Here is a 22,890-nt window from a genome sequence, read left to right on the forward strand (position 1 = left end):
ATTAGGAGGTTTTTGTCAATCTAGTCAGGAATTGTCTGCGTTTGATATTGGTGGTGGTTTTGGTGACTGAAATCTTCAGTTACCCTTAAACATGATTAAAATGTAGGCTGGCTCAGGAGAAAGTACTTTTCTCCAATGTCTAATCTTTCTTGGGTTTGGTTTCTCCTTCTTTGATTTCTCCAGAAAGATTCTCTTGCAGCTCTCCTATCTTGATTCCACTGCATTTTTGCTAGACTTTTATTGTGATGGTAGTTGAGAGAGAAGGGCAGTCTCTAATGTTCTGATTAAGCTTTAGTCTTTGGCAGGTATGGTGTCCATGGATCTTGGAGGTGTTTCCTTCACAAGTGCTTCAATCCCTCCTCCAGCTTTAGTGCTGACCTAGTACTTTTTGCTGACTCTTCCTCAAGGATGAAGGGTTTTTGTCTTCCTGTTTCCTTCCCTAGCGATAAGTCTCCACAGTGCCCTAGGTGACCGTTCTTTTTTCTTCCCTCTCTGTAGATTATAGCATTGTTCCTTTCCAGGTGGTAGGGGAAATGAGTGTAGATGGGGTTTTGGCAGGGCTGTAGGGCCTCTCCCCTAGCCAGTACCCTGTGGGAAGTTTTCTCAGGGTTCCCATGCTCTCCTTTTGAACACTTAGAAGTGTTCATGAAGGTAAAGCCTGTCAAGGGGGGTGACCTCTTCTCTCCTCCGTATCTATGGTCCTCAGAGGCTTCACATGCTTACACTGGTTAACACTTAGGTTTTAGAAGTTCATTGAAAACTTTTGTTGACTTTGGCCAGTTTATATAGAAGTTGATCCAAATACTGGTTCTAACTCCTATCACTGCAACTCTGTGATTGTGTGACTTTGGGCAAGTCAGGTGATCTAATCTCCTTTTTATTCTTCTGCCACCATTAGGGTTATAAACCAACTTTTGCCTAGTATTGTGTTACACAGGAAATCCCTAGTTGTTAGGGATTATACAGTATTGGGTTAGCTTTTGTTCTGGGTACACTGTTTTACCTCTTTCATGTGTAGTTTGTGAGCTTACTGAGGGCATAAGATCAGTAAAATACATGTATATGTATATAATTACTTTATAGTATATATAAATATATGTTATTTTGTATATATGTGAATATCTGATAGTGCCCAGTTCAATGCAAGGAGCAGATTAGGAATGCATTATGTACGAATAATTATTAGTTTCTTACCACTTAGGCGGCTGCATAATTGATAAATTCTGGTTAGTGAAATTTTGACCCTAAGAACGTCATCCTTGCACCTGCTGTCAACAGACACCAGATGCAATGACTAGTTATGACCCCAACTCCTTTCAGTGATTCTGTAGGTAAATTTTGATGGTCTTACTCTGTTCAGAAAATATTTTATCTTGATATCATGTAATTGAAGCAACTAATTACTGTATCCTATTCCTTTAATTAGAAAACAGTAGCGCACAAGTAACATCCACAGGAAGCCTTATATTCCAGAACTTTGAGGAGAACATGAGTGGAGTTTATACGTGTTTCCTTGAGTATAAACCTATGGTGGAAGAAGTTATTAAAAATCTTCAACTAAAATATGTTATATATGGTAAGAAGTGCATTTTGTTGTATTTTAACATTTCTTAATTTTTCCAAATATTTAAATATTTTAACAGGTTTATTTTAAAGGGATTTTGTTATTTTTAGTCTCTTTTAATTGAAGAAAAATTACTGCCTGCCTGTATTTTACAAAGTACTTTGTCAAGGGTTAGTGGTGAGGACAGATCTTTTTTCTTCAGGGGAATGTTGACATGTACATAGCTAAATTTAAGAGAATGAATGAAACGGGGTTTGGAAATTATGCTTTGAAATTATTATGTTGCTATTGTAGTCTGTGCTGCCTTTAAATTCTGAGTATCATGCTTGATGGCACACTGCCATTTCCCCCAAACAGAAGCATGAAGTACCACTGTAAAATTCTTTTCTAAAAGCAATTTGATCTGTTGAGGTTTGAGATTGGGAGAGCTGAGTTGACAGTGGAGTGGCCAGGAGAACAGCTTGAACAAAGGTTGCTTGTAAGTTCCATCTCACTGGTGGGACACAGGTATGGTAGATAGAATAGTGGTCCTCAAAGATGTCCATGTCTAATCTCCAGAACCTGTGTGTATGTTACCTTGCAGTGCAAAAGGGACTTTGCATATATAAGTCTTCAAACAGTAGTGTTTGGAACATTTAAATAAATCTCCCCCCTTTCTGTGCATGTCTCTGTGTCTCTGTCTCTCTCTCATCTCTCTGTGTGTAAACATACACATACACACACACCCCAACACATATCCCTGGATTGTACTGTGGAAGTTAAATTGTTGGTGTTTCTATAAGATGAATTCTGTAAGGAAAAATCTTCTGTAGGGTATTGACAGTGTAACTTTCATAGATTCTACCAGTCACCCTACAAAGAGTGTACCAATTTATGTCCTTGCCATAGTATGTGAGAACCTCATTACCCATAACTCCCTTAATACTGTATTTTGAATTGTTGCTGATCTGATAGGTTAATAATGGTATTCCATGGTTTTACTGTGTGTTTTTTTGGTGACTGATGGGTTATTTGACCTTGAGCTTCACGTGTGTGAGTATGTATGTCTGAGTAACTACTGAGAGATATGTACATATGCAGGTATATAGCAGTGTAGATATTAATTTCATGTCAAATACGTTATATTCTGTATTTTATTTTTCTGTAGCTTACAGACCTTTTTAATTGTGAGTGAGGATAATTTAAAATTTCAAGATTTTATGTAGTCCACAAGTGGTATTATTTTCTTTTTGGCCTTTGTTTCTTACTGTGCTGAGCACGGTTCCCTGAATCATAAGAATTGAGTTCACTATAGTTACATTATATTTTTATATATGAAGTTTAACATTTCTGAAAATAACAATAATGGCGTAGCACCCAGAATTACTATAAAATTTAAATTTGGCAAGACAGTGGATGTATGGTGACTCATTGCTTTAATGTGCGCTCTCTTAATTACTAGTAAATTTGAGCTTTTTTAATATTTTTATTACACAATAGATTACAGTGCCTTTTGTTTGCCAAAGTTCATCTTTTTTCTTTAGTAATTTGTAGGTTTTCACCATTCTGGATACCAGTCTTTTATCATGTTGCAATAGCTTCTGCCTGTCTCTCACTTGTCTTAACATTAGATATGATGTTGTTTATACTGCAGAAGTGTCAGATATTGTTGTAATGAGATTTATTAATTTTTTAAATTGGTTTGTTCAATTTTTTTATAAAAGATTGTTTCCTATACCTAGAAAATAAAAATACCTTCCTATGTTTACTTTACTAGGCCTATTTTTTTTTAATTAAGCTTTTTGTTTTGAGTTAATTGTAGATTTGCATGTAGTTGCAAAAGACAATATAGAGAGATCCCATGTATCGTTTACGCAGCTTTCCCCAACAGCAACATTTTATAAGCTTACAGTACATTATCAGGCCAAGATACAGACTTTCTTACTGTCCACCAATCTTATTCAGTTTTCTCCAATTTTATATGTACTCATTTGTGTATGTGTGTTGTGCGTGTTTAGTTCTCTAAGTTTTATCCCACGTGTAGACTCATGTATCCACCACTACAGTCAAGATACAGAGCAATATGGTCAACAGAAGTATACCTTGGGTTGTCCTTTTATGATCAAACTTGTTTCCCTCTCACCCTCATTCATCATGCGTGACCACCACAGATCTTCTCCAATTCTGTAATTTCATCATTTCCAAAGTATGATGTAAATGCAGGGATCTAGTATGTAATCTTATGGGATTGGCTTTTTCAATTGGCCTAATTCCCTGGAAACTCATCTAAGTTGTTGTGTGCATTTAATCAGTTGTTCCCTTTTATTGCTGAGTTGTAATCCATTGTATGGAAGTACCACAATTTAACCAGTCATCCACAGAACATCTGAGTTGCTTCAGGTTTTGGGCTATTACATATAAAGTTGCTGTGAACATTGGTGTAGTTTTTTGTGTAGACATGAGTTTTTATTTCTGTGGGATAAATGCCCAAAGGGTTGATGGATCGAGTATTAATTGCATGTTTAATCTTGTAAGAAATTGCCATACTGTTTTCCAGAGTGGCTGTGCCATTTTACATTCCCACCAGCAATGTAAGAGTAATGCAGTTTCTCTGTGTCCTCACTAGTATTTGGTGTTGACATTATTTTTATTTTAGCCATTTTGATAAATGTGAAGCGATATTTCGTTGTGGTTTTCGTTTGAGTTTACTTAATGTCTAATGATGTTGAACATATTTTTATGAGCATATTTGCCACCTGTACATTCTCTTTGGTGAAATGTCTGTTGGCACCTTTTGCCCATTTTCTAATTGTCTGATATATTACTACTGATATTTTTTTGAGAGTTTCTTAAAAATGATATTTCTAAATACTATTCTTTTGTTGGTTATGTTGTTTGCAAATATTTACTTACAGTCTATATCTTGTTGTTTTTGTATCTTAACAGGATCTTTTTTTTTAATGGAGGGGATCAGAATATGTTTTTTTCATCTTTAAATGTTTTTACCTTTTGACTCCCTTAACCCATTTCTCTCCCAAACCCCTGCCACTGGCAACCACTAATCTGTTCTCTTGTTTTGTTTTGTTTTGTTTTAAGATTCCACATATAAGTGAGATCATATGGTATTTATCTTTCTCTGTCTGACTTATTTCGCTTAGCATAATGCCATAGAGGTCCATCCTTGTTTTCACAAACGACAAAATTTAATTCTTTTTTATGGCTTAATAATACTTCATTGTGTGTATATGTATACACACTATATATATATATATATGTATGTATGTATGTATATGTGTATATATATATATACACACACACCACAATTTCTTTATCCATTCATCCATTGATGGACACTTAGGTTGTTGCCATATCTCGGCTATCGTAAATAGTGGTGCAGTGGACATGGGATGCATATATCTTTTCAAGTTACTGTTTTCATTTTCTTTGGATAAATACCTAGAAGTGAAATAGCTAGATCATATGGTTGTTCTGTTTTTAATTTTGGGGGGAACCTCCATTCTGTTTTTCATAATTTACAATCCCCTTAACAGTGCACAAGTGTTCCCTTTTCTTCACATCCTCACAAAAACTTATTTCTTGTCTTTTTGATAATAGCTGTTCTAACAGGTATGAGATGGTATTTCATCGTGGTTTTGATTTGCGTTTCCCAGATGATTAGTGATGTTGAGCATCTTTTTATGTGCCTTTTAGTTATCTGTATGTCTTCTTTGGAAAAATGTCTATTCATATCTTCTGCCCATTTTTTCATCAAGTTTTTTTGCTATTGAGTTGTATGAGTTTTTTATATATTTTGGATATTAACTCCTTACCAGATATATGATTTACAAATATTTTCTCCCATTCAGTAGGTTGTCTTTTCATTTTGTTGATGGTTTCCTTTGCTGTGAAGAAGCTTTTGAATTTGATGTATTTCCACTTGTTTATTTTTGCTTTTGTTGCTTTTAGTTTGGTGTCAGATTCAAAAACTCATTGCCAAAATCTATGTCGAGGAGCTTACTCACTATGTTTTCTTCTAGGGAGTTTATTGTTTCAGGTCTTATGTTCAAGTATTTAATCCATTTTGAGTTAATTTTTGTGTATGATCTAAGATAGTGGTCCAGTTTCATTATTTTGCGTGTGGCTGTCCAGTTATCCTAACACCATTTATTTAAGAGACTATGTTTTGCCTGTTGTATATTCTTGGCTCCTTGTTGTTAATTAATTAACCATATATGTGTGGATTTATTTCTAGTCTGTTTATTCTGTTCTGTTGATCTATGTATCTTTTTAAGGTATTACTATAGCTTTGCAATTGAGTTTGAAATCAGGGAGTGTGATGCCTCCAGCTTTGTTCTTTCTCAAGATGGCATTGGCTATTCAGGGTCTATTGTGGTTCCGTGTTATTTTTTCTGTTTCTGTGAAAAATTCCATTGGAATTTTGAAAAGGGTTGCATTGAGTCTGTAGATTGCTTGGGATAATTTGGACATTTTAACAATATTAATTCTTTCAATCCATGAGCATGGAGTATCTTTCCATTTATTTGTGTCTTCAGTTTCTTTCCTTAATGTCTTGTAGTTTTTAGTATTTTCACAGAGCCAAAGATTTTCAATCTTGTGAGGTGTGGTTTATCAAATTTGCTTATTAATCATGCTTTTGGTTTCAAGTCTAAGAATATTTTGCGAGGCCATAGGCAAAGATTTTCTCCTAATTTTTTCCTGAAGTTTTATAGTTTTACTTTAAATATGATGCATTTTCAGTTAACTTTTGTTTAAATTGTGAGGTTTAATTTTTTGCACATAGATATCCAATTGCTCCAGTATCATTTCTTGAAAAGACTGTCCTTCTTTCAATGAATTGTTTTTGCACCTTTGTCAAAAATCAGTTGAGAATAATTGTCTGAGTCTATTTTTGCGTTCTCTGGTTTTTCCATTGATCAATGTGGTACTTCGCCAGTACCACACTGTTGATCACTCTCACTATATAGAAACCGTTGATATGAGGTAGAGTGATTCCTCCCGCTGTTCTTCATCAAGATTGTTTTTGTCCTTTTAGAGTACGTCCCTTTCCATGTAAATTTTGCAATAATGTTGTATGTAGCTACAAAATATCCTACTGGAATTTAGAAGGGAATTGCATTTAATCTGTAGAATTTCTTTCTCTATTATATTGAGTGTTCTAATCATGGACACGGTATGTATATCAATTTAGTTAGGTCTTTCTTGATTTTTTTTTATCTGTGTATACATGCTTTGTTAGGTGTATACCTAAGTATGTTATTTTTTTTGGAGCAATTGTTAATGTTACTAGGTTTTAAAATTTGGATTCCACATGCTTATTGTTAATATGTAAAAAGTGATTTATTATTTGTGTCTTGATCTTACCACATGCCGTCTCGTAGAGGTTACTTAACAGTTTTAAAATCTTTGTCTTTTTGTAGATTTTTTGTGAGACAGTCATGTCATATGCGCATAGGGACAGTTTGCTTTCTTTCTTTTCAATCCGTATGCCTCTTATATTTCTTGTCGAACTGCGGAGACCAGGACTTCTAGTACTATGTTGAATAAGAATGGTGAGAGCAGACATCTTTGCCTTGCTTGGAGTATTAGGGGGAATCATCCAGTCTTTCGCTATTAAATGTGATGTTAGCTGTGGTTTTTATGGAGGTGCCCTTTATTAGGTTGAGGAAGTTTCCTTTCATTCCAAGTTTGTTAATATTTTTGAAGGATGTTGGTCTTGTCAAATGGTTTTTACTGCATTAATTAAGATAGGCATGTGGTTTTTACTTTGTGTTTTATTGACATGGTGTATTAAATTAATTGATATTCAACTATGAAAATATATAATTATTATAATTTTATTATATTATACTAATATTATTATATTGGTTATGATGTATAATGTTTTCAGTATCCTGCCAGATTTAGTTTGCTGGCATTGTCTTGAGAATTTTTGCATGTACTTTCATAAGAGATGTTGGTCTGTAGTTTTTTTTCTTGTGATATCTCTTTAATCTGGTTTTGCCATCAGGGCAATACTGGGCTCAATATGAGTTGGGAAGTTTTCCATCCTCTTCTGATTTTGGAAGAGTTCATTAAGAATTATTACTATTTCTTTAAATGTTGTGTAGACTTCATGAGTGAAGACATCTGGGCTTGGGCTTTTCTTCATGGATAATTCTAGGAATTTTAATTGTTGATTTTTATTTTTATTTCATTGTGTCAGAGAATGTGATTTATATATTTAATTCTTGAATTTGTTGACTCTTCCTTCATGATCTCTAAAAGTTTTGCCTCTCGACTATTCTATTTATTTTTATTTCTGGAATTCCAATTAAACATATTTATTAGGCTCTTTAACTTATCATCCATATCTGTTAACTTGTCTTTCATATATCCAAATCTTTAAATATGTTGTGATTTAGGTACCGTTGTCCAAGTTACCAAATCTCTCTTCAGGTATGTTATGTCTGCTATATACTTGTCTATTTATTTTTTAACTTTAGAGACTTTCTTTTTTTCTATTTCAGTGACTGTACTTTCCATCTCCAGTATTTTCAATTGAATCTTTCTTTTTAGAATCTCTATTTGTTCTTTGGTCATATTCACCAGTTTTTGTTTTATAATTTCCTATTCTTTTTTTTTTTTTTGAGAAAGATTGCCCTGAGCTAACCACTACCAATCCTCCTCTTTTTGCTGAGGAAGACTGGCCCTGAGCTAACATACATGTCCATCTTCCTCTACTTTGTATGTGAGATGCCTGCCACAGCATGGCTTTTTGCCAAACGGTGCCATGTCCAGACCCGGGATCTGAATGGGCAAACCCTGGGCCACTGAGAAGCGGAACATGTGAACTTAACTGCTGCACCACCAGGGCGGCCCCTATAATTTCCTATTCTTAATTTATTCCTTTCTTTAACATTTTGAGGATGTATATTTTTAAATTTTGTTTTTAAATTTTCATAATAAATATGAAAACTTTTAGGTACCTATAACCTTCATTAAAATAGGTATTATTGCTATTTTATCTCTATAGTAGGTATAAAATTCTATGTCAGCGTTATGGTTGCATTTTCCTTAGTACTAGTATCTCTGAGCATCTTTCTCTATGTGTTTATTGTCTCTTTTGAGATTTTCTATTCATATATTTTGCCTTTTTTCTAAGTTATTGTGTTTCTGTCAATTTCTAAGCACATTGAATATCTAACTATGAGTGTAGATCAGTGGTTTTCAAATTATGGTCTGTGGACCCCTGAGAGTCCTTGAAACCCTTTCAAGGGGTCAGTAAGGTGAAATATATTTATATTTTTAAATTAATTATTGTTTTTCTTTTTGGTGAGGGAGATTCACCCTGAGGTAACATCCATTGCCAATCTTCCTCTTATTTTTTCTTTGAGGATGATTAGCCCTGAGCTAACATCTGTGTGAATCCTCTGCTACTTTGTATGTAGGATGCCTCCACAGCTTGGCTGATGAGTGAAGTGGGTCTGCACTCAGGATCTGAACCTGTCAACCTGAGCCCCCAAAGCGGAGTGGAAGGAACTTGAACCACTTGGCCATGGGGTCAGCCCCTGAAAAATATTTTTATAATTATACTAGGATATTATTTACCATTTTCACTGTGTTGACATTTACAGTTAAAGTGGGTAAACTACTATGAAACAGTCCCCCACAATTATCTGAAAAGGCTGTTATAAAATGCTTTCCAATATCCACATATCTGTGTGAGGCAATAAACCAACCACATTCCATTTGATTGAACGCATACACAAGTAGAAGAATTCCAGCTGACTTCTATTCAGCCAGACATTATAGAGATTTTCAAAATATAACACGGTACTACTCTTTTCACTGATTCCTTTTGTAAAGAGATTTATTATATCCCAAAGATTTTTTTATGTTACTGTTTAATAGGTTTTTATTATTTTAAAATGAATTAATAAACATTTAAAAAGTTTTTTCCCTTTAGTTTCTAGTACTCTAAATATTAATAGATATAACTCACTTCAAAGTTATTTGGTAGTCCTCAGTAATTTTTAAGAATGTTAAGGGATACTGAGACCAAAACTTTTGAGAACAGCTGCTGTAGATCTTTGTCATTTTTTTATCATTCACATTTTTCTGGAGTTGCACATGTCTTGTTTCCTTTAAAGCGTCTGATTTTCATCTGAGGGTTTTAGTTTGTAAGCTGTTGCAGGGATATGCTACAAGGACTTGGGGAACTCAGCATAGAGTTGTACTCATAGCTAAGGTGAAGGATACATGGTAGGAGCGGCAAGGCAAACAGCATGGCAGAGTCTGGAGAAATCCCTGTATAGGCCTCCTGTGCTCTCTCCTTCCTGTGTGAGGTCGCATTGAGCCTGCTCCTTCTTCAGCAGTGAAAATCTAGTAACCCCTGTACCCTTACTGCCCAGAGAGCCGCTAGAGACTCAGCATCCAAATGTTGGTTGGGAGCTAGTTATGTAGGCTCGCTCTGCCTGATAACTACAAAACTTCCAGACTCCAGAAGGTGCAGGGTTCATTTCCTCAGTAAACAGTTTTATCTCACAGGGAAAGGTGCCTGTCAGAGTAGGAAACTACCAGTCAAGGGCCAATCCTGCAAGCAGCCTCCAGCCTGTGTTAACTTTTTATACACATAAACTGACCCTGAATTACTGTATATGTTAATGTGTACTTTTCCCAGAGATTAGAAGCTCTCTTCAAAAGAGGATTTTTTTTTTTTTGAGGAAAATTCGCCCTGAGCTAACATCTGCTGCCAATCCTCCTCTTTTTGCTGAGGAAAATTGGCCTTGAGTTAACATTTGTGCCCATCTTCCTCTATTTTTTATATGTGGGACACCTGCCATAGCATGGCTTGGTGAGCGGTGTATAGGTCAGCACCAGAGATCTGAACCGGTGAACCCGGGGCTGCCGAAGCAGAGCACCCAAACGTAACCGCTGTACCACCAGGCTGGCCCCAGAAGAGGATACTTTTGATGTAGTTTTTGAGGGCATTTTGGGGATATTTTGGCTTGTATTCAGAATTCTTTTTATCAAAGGCAATAGCTTGATGTATCCCAGATTTCTGGAAAGAAAAAGAGTTCTTTTTTATCCCGTAGACAGAGGAGTGCTTACTCTGTCCTCAGTCATACTGTGAGCCTCATTCCAGCTTCCAACACTGACCAGGTTCACTCTTCTATGTGGTGCTTGGATATATCACATCACACATCTTTGATATGATCAATCATGATATAATCAATATATAAATCAATATATACATTTATTTATCATATTCCAATAGATGTTTCAGTAAAAGCATGATAGGTTTTTAAAATTTGTGTCTCAATGTGACATTTATTTTCAGTATTCTTATTCACTATTGCATGGGATTTTTTGGTATAGCGACACTAAGCTTACAGAACATTTTCCTTGTTTGTCCCTTTATTATCTTCTTTTCTGTCCTCTTCTTCTGAAACTGCTCCAGTCTGATATTGGCTATCTGGGATCTCTCTTATCTTGTACTTTGCTCTTGTAATTTTGCTCTATGGTATGTGAGAATTACATTACTTGGTCTCCAAATATATAATTAGATTTTTAACCTTTTAAAAATTTCTTCAATTAATTTTTTAAATATTATTATCTTAGTAATTTTTTAATTCTTCAAAAACATTTGTATATTTACCAATCATTCCTCTTCTGCAACAGCTTTATAGTAGTTTTATGGATGTATTTTCTGCTAACTTTTTAAAAACTTACTTAATTCTTCCTATGTTAATTTTCTTTTAGGCTCTTTTCCCTTGCTTTTTCATTTTCTTGTCTTTAAGGCTCTTAGGTTTCCCCAAAGTTGGGGTGGAAGAGTCTGCAGTTTTCATTCATATTTGTAAATGAAATTGATAGTTTTCTTAGCAATTAGAAGCTATCTGATCTCTCCCTTAAATAGAGGGACTGACAGTAGCCCAGTATGTGCACTTAATTTGGGTTTAAACGAGTAGGTAGAAAAGTGGACAGTTGCTGCTCTCACTTTAGTTCAAATGGGGAACATTTCCTCAGCGTGTGTGCCAGAAACAGGCAGGGAGGGCCCCTTGATTAATGGAAGTAGCAGTAGACCTACCTGTCTTAGAAGGTGAACTTTTCTGATTTCTGGTATTATTGTGGATTTCTTTTTTTTTGTTTTTTATTTTTAATCTTGTTTTTTTTTTTTTTTTTGGAGGAAGATTAGCCCTGAACTAACATCTGCCAATCCTCCTCTTTTTGTTGAGGAAGACTGGCCCTGCACTGACATCCATGTCCATCTTCCTCTACTTTATATGTGTCACGCCTACCACAGCATGGCTTGACAAGCGGTGCCATGTCCGCACCTGGGATCCGAACCAGTGAACCCCTCGCCGCTGAAGCGGAACATGCGCACTTAACTGCTGCACTACTGGTCCAGCCCCTATTGCGGATTTCTTATCATTTTTATATTTTGTGTTATTTTTGTGAGATTTTGAAATAGGTAAGAAAAAACTGTTCTCAATTCTAGATGTTGTAATGAAACTCAGTAGAACTCGCAGATTTGTTAGAAATATACTTTGTTTGGTGTCTTGTTGGTAATAATATGACTAATTTCTTCTAAGATGAATATCTGAACTTAGAGAATTTTCATTCCTGAGTTTGAGGCAGCATAATATAGCCGTTAAGGGCACAGGGTCTGGGCCAGGCTTCTTGGTTAGAATCTTACTTTTGATAACATAGGCAGGCATTGGACTTGTGACATAATGCCTCTATCCCTCAATTTCCTCATGATGGATGTAAAAATAATACAAATTTTAAATGATGTTAGGAGATTTAAATTAATTACTATTTGTGAAGTGCCTATACCAGAATTTGTCACTTAGTAACTGCTACATAAGTGTTTGTTAAATTAAAAATATATATATATATGTATTTACATATATATATGTATCCGAATAATGATTTCTCTTGAGTAGTTGCAGTATATTTGAATGGCTTAAATAATTGTTTTTATGTTATTCTGTTTAATTTTTTACAGCTTATCGTGAGCCTCGATATTTTTATGAGTTTACAGCTCGTTATCATGCAGCTCCCTGCAATAGTATCTATAATATTTCTTTTGAGAAGAAACTTCTTCAGATTTTAAGCAAATTGGTTCTTGACCTTTCGTGTGAAGTTTCCTTACTTAAGTCTGAATGCCATCGTGTTAAAATGCAAAAAGCTGGTTTGCAAAATGAATTGTTCTTTACATTTTCTGGTAAGTATATACAGTTCTTTAAGGGAAATAAATTGAGAACACAAAGCTTATTTTAAAGACATGTTGTGAATTACCAGCAGCATTTTTGGAATGTAAATATTATAAACCTGAATGTTTTGTGTTCTCTACTCAGTTATTATAGCCCCCAAAAGAAAATTTTACTGAATCATGTGCTTAATGAAAAGTTTGCACTTTAAAATAACTTAAACCTTGCTATGATAATTTACTATAGAATTGAATTTAGTTTAAGGAATGTCTATTATGTTATTTACTTGCAAAGATTTAATTGTGAAAGCATCTAGTTATAATAAGATGGTTTAATATTATAGACCAGAGGGACCATTCTAACAAGTTAGGGTGATTTTTCTAATAATACATAGTTGAGGCCCAATATTTTCTGGAAAACAAAGAATTGGACATCATATCTAAGGACTTTAGATTTATAAAGGGCCTGTATGAATGAGCACTTAGGAATAACCATCCATGTGTTTTTAATAGGTCCCAGTGGTAATAGGACCCCCTCTTTCTTTTTTCTCAAATGATATTGCCTGCTATTTTCCTTTCTTTACTCTTTGTCCTTAATTCCTCTGCTATCAGTGTTTGATTGTACTTACTCAATTCTCTGATTTTCCTTCTCTTTTTTATGGCCATCTAAGATTGAATTTTTAGACATGAGTGAGAGATGTGAAGCTTTAAGGGATAAGAACAAGAGAAGTTCAACCCTATTTTCACTATCTTTTATCTTCCTTACTACTTTTCTCTTCTCCAGAAAATCTTTGAGAGTTATTTTCTAGCCCCTGAGACAAATTTTCACAGAGACTAACTCTTTCTTTAGCTCTTCAAGGACTCACCATTAGCATTCATAAGGCTTATGGGGTCTTTGTACCCAGTGTGTTTAATAGGTGCTATTAATAGGCATTTCATATTCTTTAGAAAATCTGAAAGTGTACTTGAACTCGTAAGAGAAAAGAGATGATATTCAACAAAAATGAGGCATTGTGGGCTTGATTTGCATTTCTCTAGTGATTAGTGATATTGAGTATCTTTTCATGGCTTATTTGCTGTTTGTATATTTTTTTTGGAGAAAAGTCTATTCAATTTTTGCCGGATTTTTATTTTTTTCCAAATTTTATTGAGATAGTTGACATAGAACATTATGTAAGTGTAAGGTGTAAAACGTAGAGATTTGTATATGTATATGTTGCAAAATGGTTACCACAATGAGCGTTAACAAATTTTATCATCTCATATAGTTACAGTTTATTATTATTATTTTTGTGGTGAGAACTTTTAAAAGCTACTCTTTTAGCAACTTTCAAATATACAATATAATATTTTTGACTATACTCACCATGCTCTGCATTCCATCCCTGAACTTATTCATCTTATGACTGGAGGTTTATACCCTTTGTCCACTTACATCCATTTCCCCACCTCCTGCCCCTGGTAACCACCAGTCTGTTCTGTTTCTATGAGTTCCGTGTTTGTAGAGGCCACATATAAGTGACATCATAGAGTATTTGTCTTTCTCTGTCTGACTTATTTCACCTAGAAAAATACCCTCAAGGTTCATCCACATCGTCGCAAATGGCAGAATTTCCTTTGCTTTTGTGTCTGAATAATATCCCATTGTATGTATATATCACGTTTTCTTTATCCATTCTTCTGTCAGTGGACACTTAGATTGTTTCTATGCCTTTGCTCTTATAAATAATGCTGCAGTGAACGTGGGGGTGTAGATATCTTTATGAAATAGTGATTTAATTTTCTTTGGATCCATATCCAGAAGTATAATTGCTGGATCATGTGATAGTTCTATTTTTTTTTTTTTTTTAGGAAACTTTCTACTGTTTTCCAAGTAGCTGTACCAACTTATATTCCCAACAACAGTGCACAAGGGTTGCATTTTCTCCACATCCTCACCAGCACTTGTTATCTCTTGTCATTTTCATAATGGTCATTTAAACAGGTGTGAGGTGATATCTCATGGTTTTTATTTTCATTTCCCTGATGATTAGTGATGGTCAGCACCATTTCATATACCTGTTGGCCATTTGAATATCTTCTTAGGAAAACATATCTATTTGGGTACTTTCCATTTTTAATTGGATTATTTGTTTTTTGCTTTTAACTTGTATAAGTTCTTTAAATATTTTGGATGTTAACACCTCATCAAACATGTGGTTTGCAAATATTTTATGCCATTCTATAGGTTGCCTTTTCAGTTTGTTGATTATTTCTTTTCTGTGAAGAAGCTTTTTAGTTTGATGTAGTCCCTTACTTCCTTGTGTTTTCATTGCTTGTGCTTTGGGTGTCATATTTATAAAGTTATTGCCAAGACGACTGTCAAGGAGCTTTTCCCCTATGTTTTCTTCTAGGGGTTTTATGGTTTAGGTCTTAACATTTAAGTCATTAATAAATTTTAAGTTAATTTCTGTTAGGGGTGTAAGATATGGGTCCTGTTTTATTCTTTTGCCTACAAATATCCAGCTTTCCCAATACCATTTTTGTAGATTACCATACTATTTTGATCACTATACCTTTGAATATACTTTGAAGTTAGAAGTGTAATGCCTCCAGCTTTTTTCTTTCTCAGGACTGCATTGGCTCCTCAGGGTCTTTTGTGGTTCCATATGAATTTTAGGATTTTTTCCTATTTCTGTGTAAAATGCCATTGGAATCTTGATAGGGGTTGAATTGAGTCCGTATATTGCTTTGGGTTATGTGGACATTTTAGCGATATTGATTCTTTCAGTCCATGAACCTGAGATATCTTTCCATTTATTTGTGTCGTCTTCAGTGTACAAATCTTTTACCTCCTTGTTTAAATTTATTCCTAAGTATTTTATTGATTTTTATGGTATTATAAATGGGATTGTTTTCTTTATTTCTTTTCAGATAATTTGTTGTTACTGTATAGAAATGCAGCTGACTTTTGTATGATTATTTTGTATCCTGCAACATTACCGAATTTGTTTACTTGGTCTAGCAGATTTACAATGGAGTCTTTAGGATTTTCTCTGTATAAGATCGCTTCTGCTGCTGCCAGAGACAACTTTACTTCTTCCTTTTTGATTCAGATGTCTTTTATTTCTTTTTCTTGCCTGATGGTTCCGGCTAGCACTTCCAGTACTATGTTATATAATGGTAGATGTGGGCTCCCTTGTTTTATTCCTGATTTTAGGAGGAAAAAGCTTTCAACCTTTCACCATTGAGTATGATATTATCTGTGAGCTTGTCATATGTAGCCTTTATTATATTGAGGTACGTTCTCCCTATAGCCAATTTTTTGAGAGTTTGTTTTGTGAATAGATATTGAATTTTGTCAGATACTTTTTTGGATCTGTTCAGATGGTCAAGTGAGTTTAACTTTCATTCTATTAGTATGATGTATCTCATATTTGTTGATTTGCATGTTGAACCATCTTTTTATCCTGGGGATGAATCCCACTTGATCATGGTATTTGATGCTTTTAATGTGCTGTTGAATTTGGTTTACTAGTATTTTGTTGAGAATTGTTCCATCTATATTCATAAGGGATATTGCCCTGCAGTTTCTTTTTCTTGTAGTATCCTTGTCTGGCTTTGGCATCAGGGTAATACCAGCCTTATAAAATGAGTTTGGGCATTTTACCACTTCCTCAATTTTTTGGAAAAGTTTGAGAAGGATTGACATTAATTTTTAAATGTTTAGTAGAATTTACCATTGAAGTCATCTGGTTCTGGGATTTTCTTTTTTGGGAGGTTTTTGATTATTGATTCAATCTCCTTATTCGTTATTGAACTGCTCAGATTTTCTGTTTCTTCATGATTAAGCCTTGGTAGGTTGTATGGTTCTAGGAATTTATACATTTCTTCTAGGTTGTCCAATTTTTGGTATATAGTTATTCATAGTTGTCTCATGATCCTTTGTATTTCTGTGGTATCATTTGTAATGTCTCTTCTTTCGTTTATAATTTTATTTATTTGGATCCTCTCTCTTTTTTCTTGGTTAGTATAGCTAAAGGTTGTCAATTTTGTTCATATTTTTGAAGAACCAACTCTTGGTTTCGTTAATAATTTATGTTTTTTTCCTACTATCTATTTCATTTATTTCTGCTCTAATCTTTATTATTTCCTTTCTTCTGTGAATGTTGGGATTAGTATGTTTTTCTTTTTTCTAGTTATTTGAGGTGTAACGTTGGATTGTTTATTTGGGATCTTTTTTCTTGATGTATACCCCTTTACTTTCTTCCAAGGATTTGAAGTTTTATCTCCTACATGTAGGTCTATGGTCCATTTTGAGTTAATTTTTGTATATACTGTGAAATAGGGTCCAACCTCATACTTTTGAATGTCGAGTTGTCCCAGCACCATTTTTTGAAGGGATTCTTCTCTCCCCATGGAATTGTCATGGCACCCATTTTGAAAATCAGTTAGCCACACACATATGGGTTTACTTCTGAACTCTTAAAACCATTTCATTGATCTGTATGCCTTTCCTTATGGCAGCACCACACCGTTTTGATCATAACCTTTTCATAGTAGCAGTGTAGTCAGATTTGAAATTAGGAAATGGGGGTCTTCCAGTTTTGTTCTTCCTTTTCAGAATTGTTTTGGCTTGCAATTCCATATGATTTTTAGCATCTGCTTTTCCATTTCTACCAAACAAGGCCATTGGGGTTTTGATAGGGATTGCATTAAATCTGTAGATATGTTTGGATAATATTACCACCTTAACAATATTGTCTTGCAATCCATGAACACAAGATATCTTTGCCTTTGTTTAGGACTTTGTCATAGTCTGTTGGTCTGCTGTAACAAAGTTCTACAGACTGGGTAGCTTATAAACAATGGAAATTTATTTTTCGTATTTTTGGAAGCAGGAATTCTGAAATCAGGATGCCAGCATGTTTACTGAGGGCCCTCTTCAGGATTTCAGATTTCTCATGATATCCCCACATAGCAGAAGGAGCTAAGGATCTTTCTGAAGTCTCTTTTGTAAGATCTCTAATCTCATTCATGAAGGCTCCATTCTCATGACCTAAGCACTTTCCAGAGATCCCCGTCTCCTAACACTGTCACATTGGGCATTAAGATTTCAACATATAAATTTGGAAGGGGGACCTAAATATTCATATTATAGCAGACTTCTTTAATTTCTTTCATCAGTGTTTTGCACTTTTCAGTGTAGAGTCTTATAGCTGTTGATAATTTTATTACTGCATGTTTTATTCTTTTTTATGCTATTTTAAGTGCAATAATTTTCTTAATTTCTTTTTCACATCATTCATTGCTAGTATGTAGAAATTCATTGATTTTTGTGTGTATTCTGCATCTTGGTTGAATTAGTTTACTAGTTCTAATAGTCGGGGGTTTTTGTGCTTGGAATTTTTAGTATTTTCGTCTGGAAGTCATGTCATCTGAGGATAACAATAGTTTTATGTATTCCTTTCCAATTTGGATAACTTTTATCTCTTCTTCTTCTGAAATTGCTCTTGCTAGAATGTCCAGTATACTGTTCAGTAGAAGTGGCAAAAGTGGACATCCTTGAATTGTTCTTGATCTTAGGGGGAAAACTGAAGTCTTTCACTATTGAATATGATATTGGCCATGGGTTTTTCATAAAAACTCTGTATGAAGTTGAAGCAGTTCTTTTCAGTTCCTAGTTTATTGAGTGTTTTTATGATGAATGGGTGTTGGATTTTGCAAGATATGTATCAAATGAAGTGATCATGTGTTTTTTCCCTTCCTTCTATGAATGGGGTATATTTATAATTTTTGATTTTCCAATGGTGAACTGCCCTTGCCTTCCTGGGATATATCCCACTTGGTCAAGGTATATTCTTGGTCCTTCTTTTAGTATGCTGCTGGAATTGGTTTGTTATTATGTTATTGAGAATATTTGCATTTATAATGGCGGTTGGCCCAGGGTTTTCTTTTCTTGTGATGTCATCATCTGGCTTTGGTATCAGGGAATTCTGGTCTCATGAAACGAATTAGGAAGTGTCACTGCCTATTCTATACTTTTGGAAGAGATTGAGTTATTCTTTAAAGTCTTGTAGAATTCACCACTGAAGCCATCAGGTCCTGGGCTTTTCTTTTTTGGGAAGTTTTTAACTACTGATCTGACTTCTTTATTTGTTATGTGCCTGTTCGTACTTTGTGTTTCTTCTTGAGTCAGTTTAGGTAGTTTATGTATTCATCTGTTTCATATAGGTTATCTAATTTTTTGGCATATAATTGTGCATAATATTTTCTTACAATCCTTTTTATTTACGAAAGGTATATAGGTAGTAATGTCCCTATTTCAGTTTCTCTTTTTCTATTAGTCTGCCTAAGAGTTTATCAATTTTGTTGATCTTTTCGAAGAACCAACTTTTGTTTTCCTTCACTTTCTCTATTTTTTCTGTTCTCTCTTTTGTTTATATCTGTTCTACTGTGCATTATTTCCTTTTTTCTGCTAGCTCGTTCTGCTAGTTTTGATTGCATTAATATTCTCTTACTGCACTGATTTCCTGTTTTAATTTTATTGATTTATTTTTATAATTCTGTTTTCTTCTGATCGAATTTGTTCTTTTGTTAGTTTTCTAAGGTAGGAGCTTTAATTATTGAATTTTAATGTTTTTTCTAATATATGAATTTAATAATGTAAATTTCTCTCTAAGTACAGTCTTTACTACATCCTACAAATTTTGGTAAGTTGTATTTTCACTGTCATTTAGTTCAAAATATTTTAAAATTTCTCTTGGGACTTCTTCTTTGACCCATGTTTTATGTAGTAATCTGTTATTTAATGTCCAAATACTTTGGGATTTTCCATCTATATTCCTGTTATGGATTTCTAGTTTAATTCTATTGTAGTCTGAGAGCATACATTGCATCATTTCTGTTCTTTAAAATTTTTCAAAATGTGTTTAATGGTCCAGAATGTGGTCTGTCATGGTGAATGTTCTGTGTGAGCTTGAGAAGAATTTGTGTTCTTCTGTTGTATAAGATATTTCATGATTGTCAGTTGGATTTAGTTGATTCATGGTGCTCTTCAGTTCAACTGTGTCCTTACTGATATTTCACCTTCTGGATTTGTCAATTACTGATAGAGGGAGGTTTAAATCTCCATCTACATTTAGTGGATTGTCCTGTTTTTCTTTGCAGTTCTATCAGTTTTTGCCTCACATGTCTAGACACTGTGTTATTAGGTTAATACACATGAAGGGTTGTTATGTCTTCTTGGAAAATCGACACCTTTATCATTATATTGACCTTATTTATCTGTGATAATTTTTCTTTCCCTGATGTCTGATTTGTCTAAAATTAATATTGCTGTTCCAGCTTTCTTTTGATTAGTGTTCACATAGTATATTTTTCTCTACTTCTTTACTTTTAATCTATCAGTATCCTTATGTTTCAAGTGGGTTTCTTCTAGACAAGATATAATTAGGTCTTTTTTTAAAATTCATTCTGACAGTCATTGGTGTATTTAACCATTAACATTTTTTCTTTTAAAGATTTTATTTCTTTCCTTTTTCTCCCCAAAGCCCCCCGGTACATAGTTGTATATTCTTCATTGTGGGTCCTTCTAGTTATGGCATGTGGGACGCCGCCTTAGCGTGGTTTGATGAGCAGTGTCATGTCCGTGCCCAGGATTCACACCAACGAAACACTGGGCCGCCTGCAGCAGAGTGCGCGAACTTAACCACTAGGCCACGGGGCCAGCCCCTAACCATTAACTTTTAAAGTGACTATTGGTGGAGATGGATTAACATCTACCATATTTGTTACTGTTTTGTATTTGTTACCCCTTTCTTTCTTGTCTTCCGCTTTTTCTGCCTTATCTGGTTTAATCAAGAATTTATATAATTTTACTTTTTTCTCAATTATAATTTCTTTTTTACTTTATTAAGTAGTTGCCCTTGAGTTTTCATTATATATTTACAACTAATCCAAGTCCGCTTTCAAATAACACTGCCATTTCATAGGTAGTGCAAGTACCTTGTAGCATAGAATTCTGAAATTCATCCTCCTTCCCTTATAGCAATGCTGTCATTTATTTAATTGTTCAATTGTTTAATTGTTTTCCTTCTCTATGAATAACTTCTTTTAACATTTCTTGCAAAGCAGGGTTTCTGGTGGCTAAGTCTCTCAATTTTTGTTTGTCTGAGAAAGTCTTTATTTCTCCTTCAGTTTTGAAGGATAATTTCACTGGATTCAGTATTTTAGTTTCGTGGCATTTTTTTCTTTCACTGGTTTATTTAAATTTATTTACTCTATTCTTGCATGGTTTCTGAAGAGAAGTCCAATTTAATTATTTAAACATTTTTTCCATTTGTTATTGTGGTAAAATACACATAATATAAAATTTATCCAAACCATTACAAGTATACAGTTAAGTGGTATCAAAAACATTCATGATGTTGTGTAAATCTCAGAAGCATCCATCTCCAAAACACTTTCATCTTGGAAATTGATTATCTATATCCATTAAACAATAAGTCCCTATTCTCCCCAAAGTCCCTGGCATCCACCATTCTGTGTTCTATCTCTGTGATTTTTAACTACATATCTCATAGAAATGGAATCATACAGTATTTGTCTTTTTGTGACTGGCTTATCTCATTTAGCATAAAATCCTCCTGCTTCATCCATGTTTTGACATATGTCAGAATTTCCTTCCTTTTTAAGCCTGGATATATTTCATTGTCCATATATACATCATTTTCCTTATCCATTCATTTGTCAGTGGATACTTAGGTTGTTTCCACATTTAGCTATTGTAAATAATGGTGCTTATGGGTGTACACATATCTCTTTGAGACCCTATGTTGAGTTATTTTATGTATATTCTCAGAAGTGGATTTTCCAGGTCATATGGTATTTCTATTTTGACTTTTTTGAGGAACTGCTATACCTTTTTCCATAGCAGCTAGAACATTTTGCATTCCCACCAACAGTGCACAGGTGTTCCAGTTCACCACTTCCTCATCAACTCTGATTATTTTCTTTTGTTTTCATAGTAACCATCCTAATAGGTATGAAGTGGTATCTCATTATAGTTTTGATTTGCATTTTCCTGGTAATTAATGATGTTGAACATATTTTAATGAACTATTGGCCATTTGTACATCTTCTTTGGAGAAATGTTTATTCAAGTCCATTTTCCATTTTTGGATTGCGGTGTTTGTTTTTTATGTTGAATTTTAGGAGTTCTTCATATGTTCTGTGTATTAATCCCTTATCAGATATATAATTTGCAAGTATTTTCTCACATTCTGTAGGTTGCCTTTTAACTCCGTTGATAGTGTCTTTTGATGCACAAATTTTTCAAACTTTTATAAAGTCCATTTGTCTGTTTTTCTTTTGTTGCCTGTACCTTTAGTGTCATATTCAAGAAATCATTGCTAAATTAAATGCCGTGAAGCTTTTGCCCTATGTTTTCTTCTAAGAGTTTTGTAGTTTTAGTTCTTACATTTAGGTCTTTCATCCATTTTGAGTTAATTTTTGTATATGGTGTTCAGTAAAGTTCCAAATTCATTCTTTTGCATGTAGATATCCAGTTTTCCTAGCACCATTTGTTGAAGAGACTGTCCTTTCCCCCATTGAATAGTCTTGGCACTGTTGTCAAAAATCATTTGACCATATATATGAGAGCTTATTTCTGAGTTCTCTATCTGTTCAATTGGTCTATATGTCTGTCTTTATGCCAGTACCACACTGTTTTGGTTACTGTAACTTTCTAGTAAATTTTTAAATCAAGAATTTTGATGCTGTCAGCTTTGTTCTGTTTCAAGCGTGTTTTGGCTATTCAAAGTCATTTGTGATTCCATATGAATTTTAGGGTGGGTTTTTCTATTTCTGCAAAAAACGTCTTTGGAATTTTGATAGGTATTGCATTGAATCTCTGCATTGGTTTGTCTAGTATTGACAGCTTAGCAATATTAAATATTCTAACCTGTGAACAGAGGATGAAATTTTGTTTATTTATGTCTTGTTTCATTTCTTTTAGCAATGCTTTGTAGTTCTTATGGTGTAAGTCTTTCACTTCCTTGGCTAAATTACTTCCTAAGTATTTTGTTCTTTTTAATGCTATTTTAAATGGAATTATTTTTGTAATTTCCTTTCCAAGCTGTTCATTGTAGTGTTT

At 34.1% G+C, this 22,890-nt stretch overlaps 1 protein-coding gene across 4 annotated transcripts in view; it reads left to right on the forward strand.

Moving 5' to 3' along the window:
* Nucleotides 1-22,890, forward strand: part of ZPBP (zona pellucida binding protein) — a 135,675-nt gene that overhangs the window by 21,013 nt on the left and 91,772 nt on the right. For all 4 annotated transcript variants that reach the window (XR_011499064.1, XR_011499080.1, XM_044778190.2 and 1 more), the window contains exons 4-5: nt 1,427-1,576; nt 12,552-12,770. Coding sequence is in view for 2 of the 4 variants with exons in the window: in XM_044778190.2 (XP_044634125.2) it covers nt 1,427-1,576; nt 12,552-12,770 (369 nt within the window). In the remaining 2 variants the exon portion in view is untranslated. The remainder of the gene's footprint in view (nt 1-1,426; nt 1,577-12,551; nt 12,771-22,890) is intronic.

Source organism: Equus asinus, chromosome 1 (assembly GCF_041296235.1).
Source record: "Equus asinus isolate D_3611 breed Donkey chromosome 1, EquAss-T2T_v2, whole genome shotgun sequence".
NCBI lineage: Eukaryota > Metazoa > Chordata > Mammalia > Perissodactyla > Equidae > Equus > Equus asinus.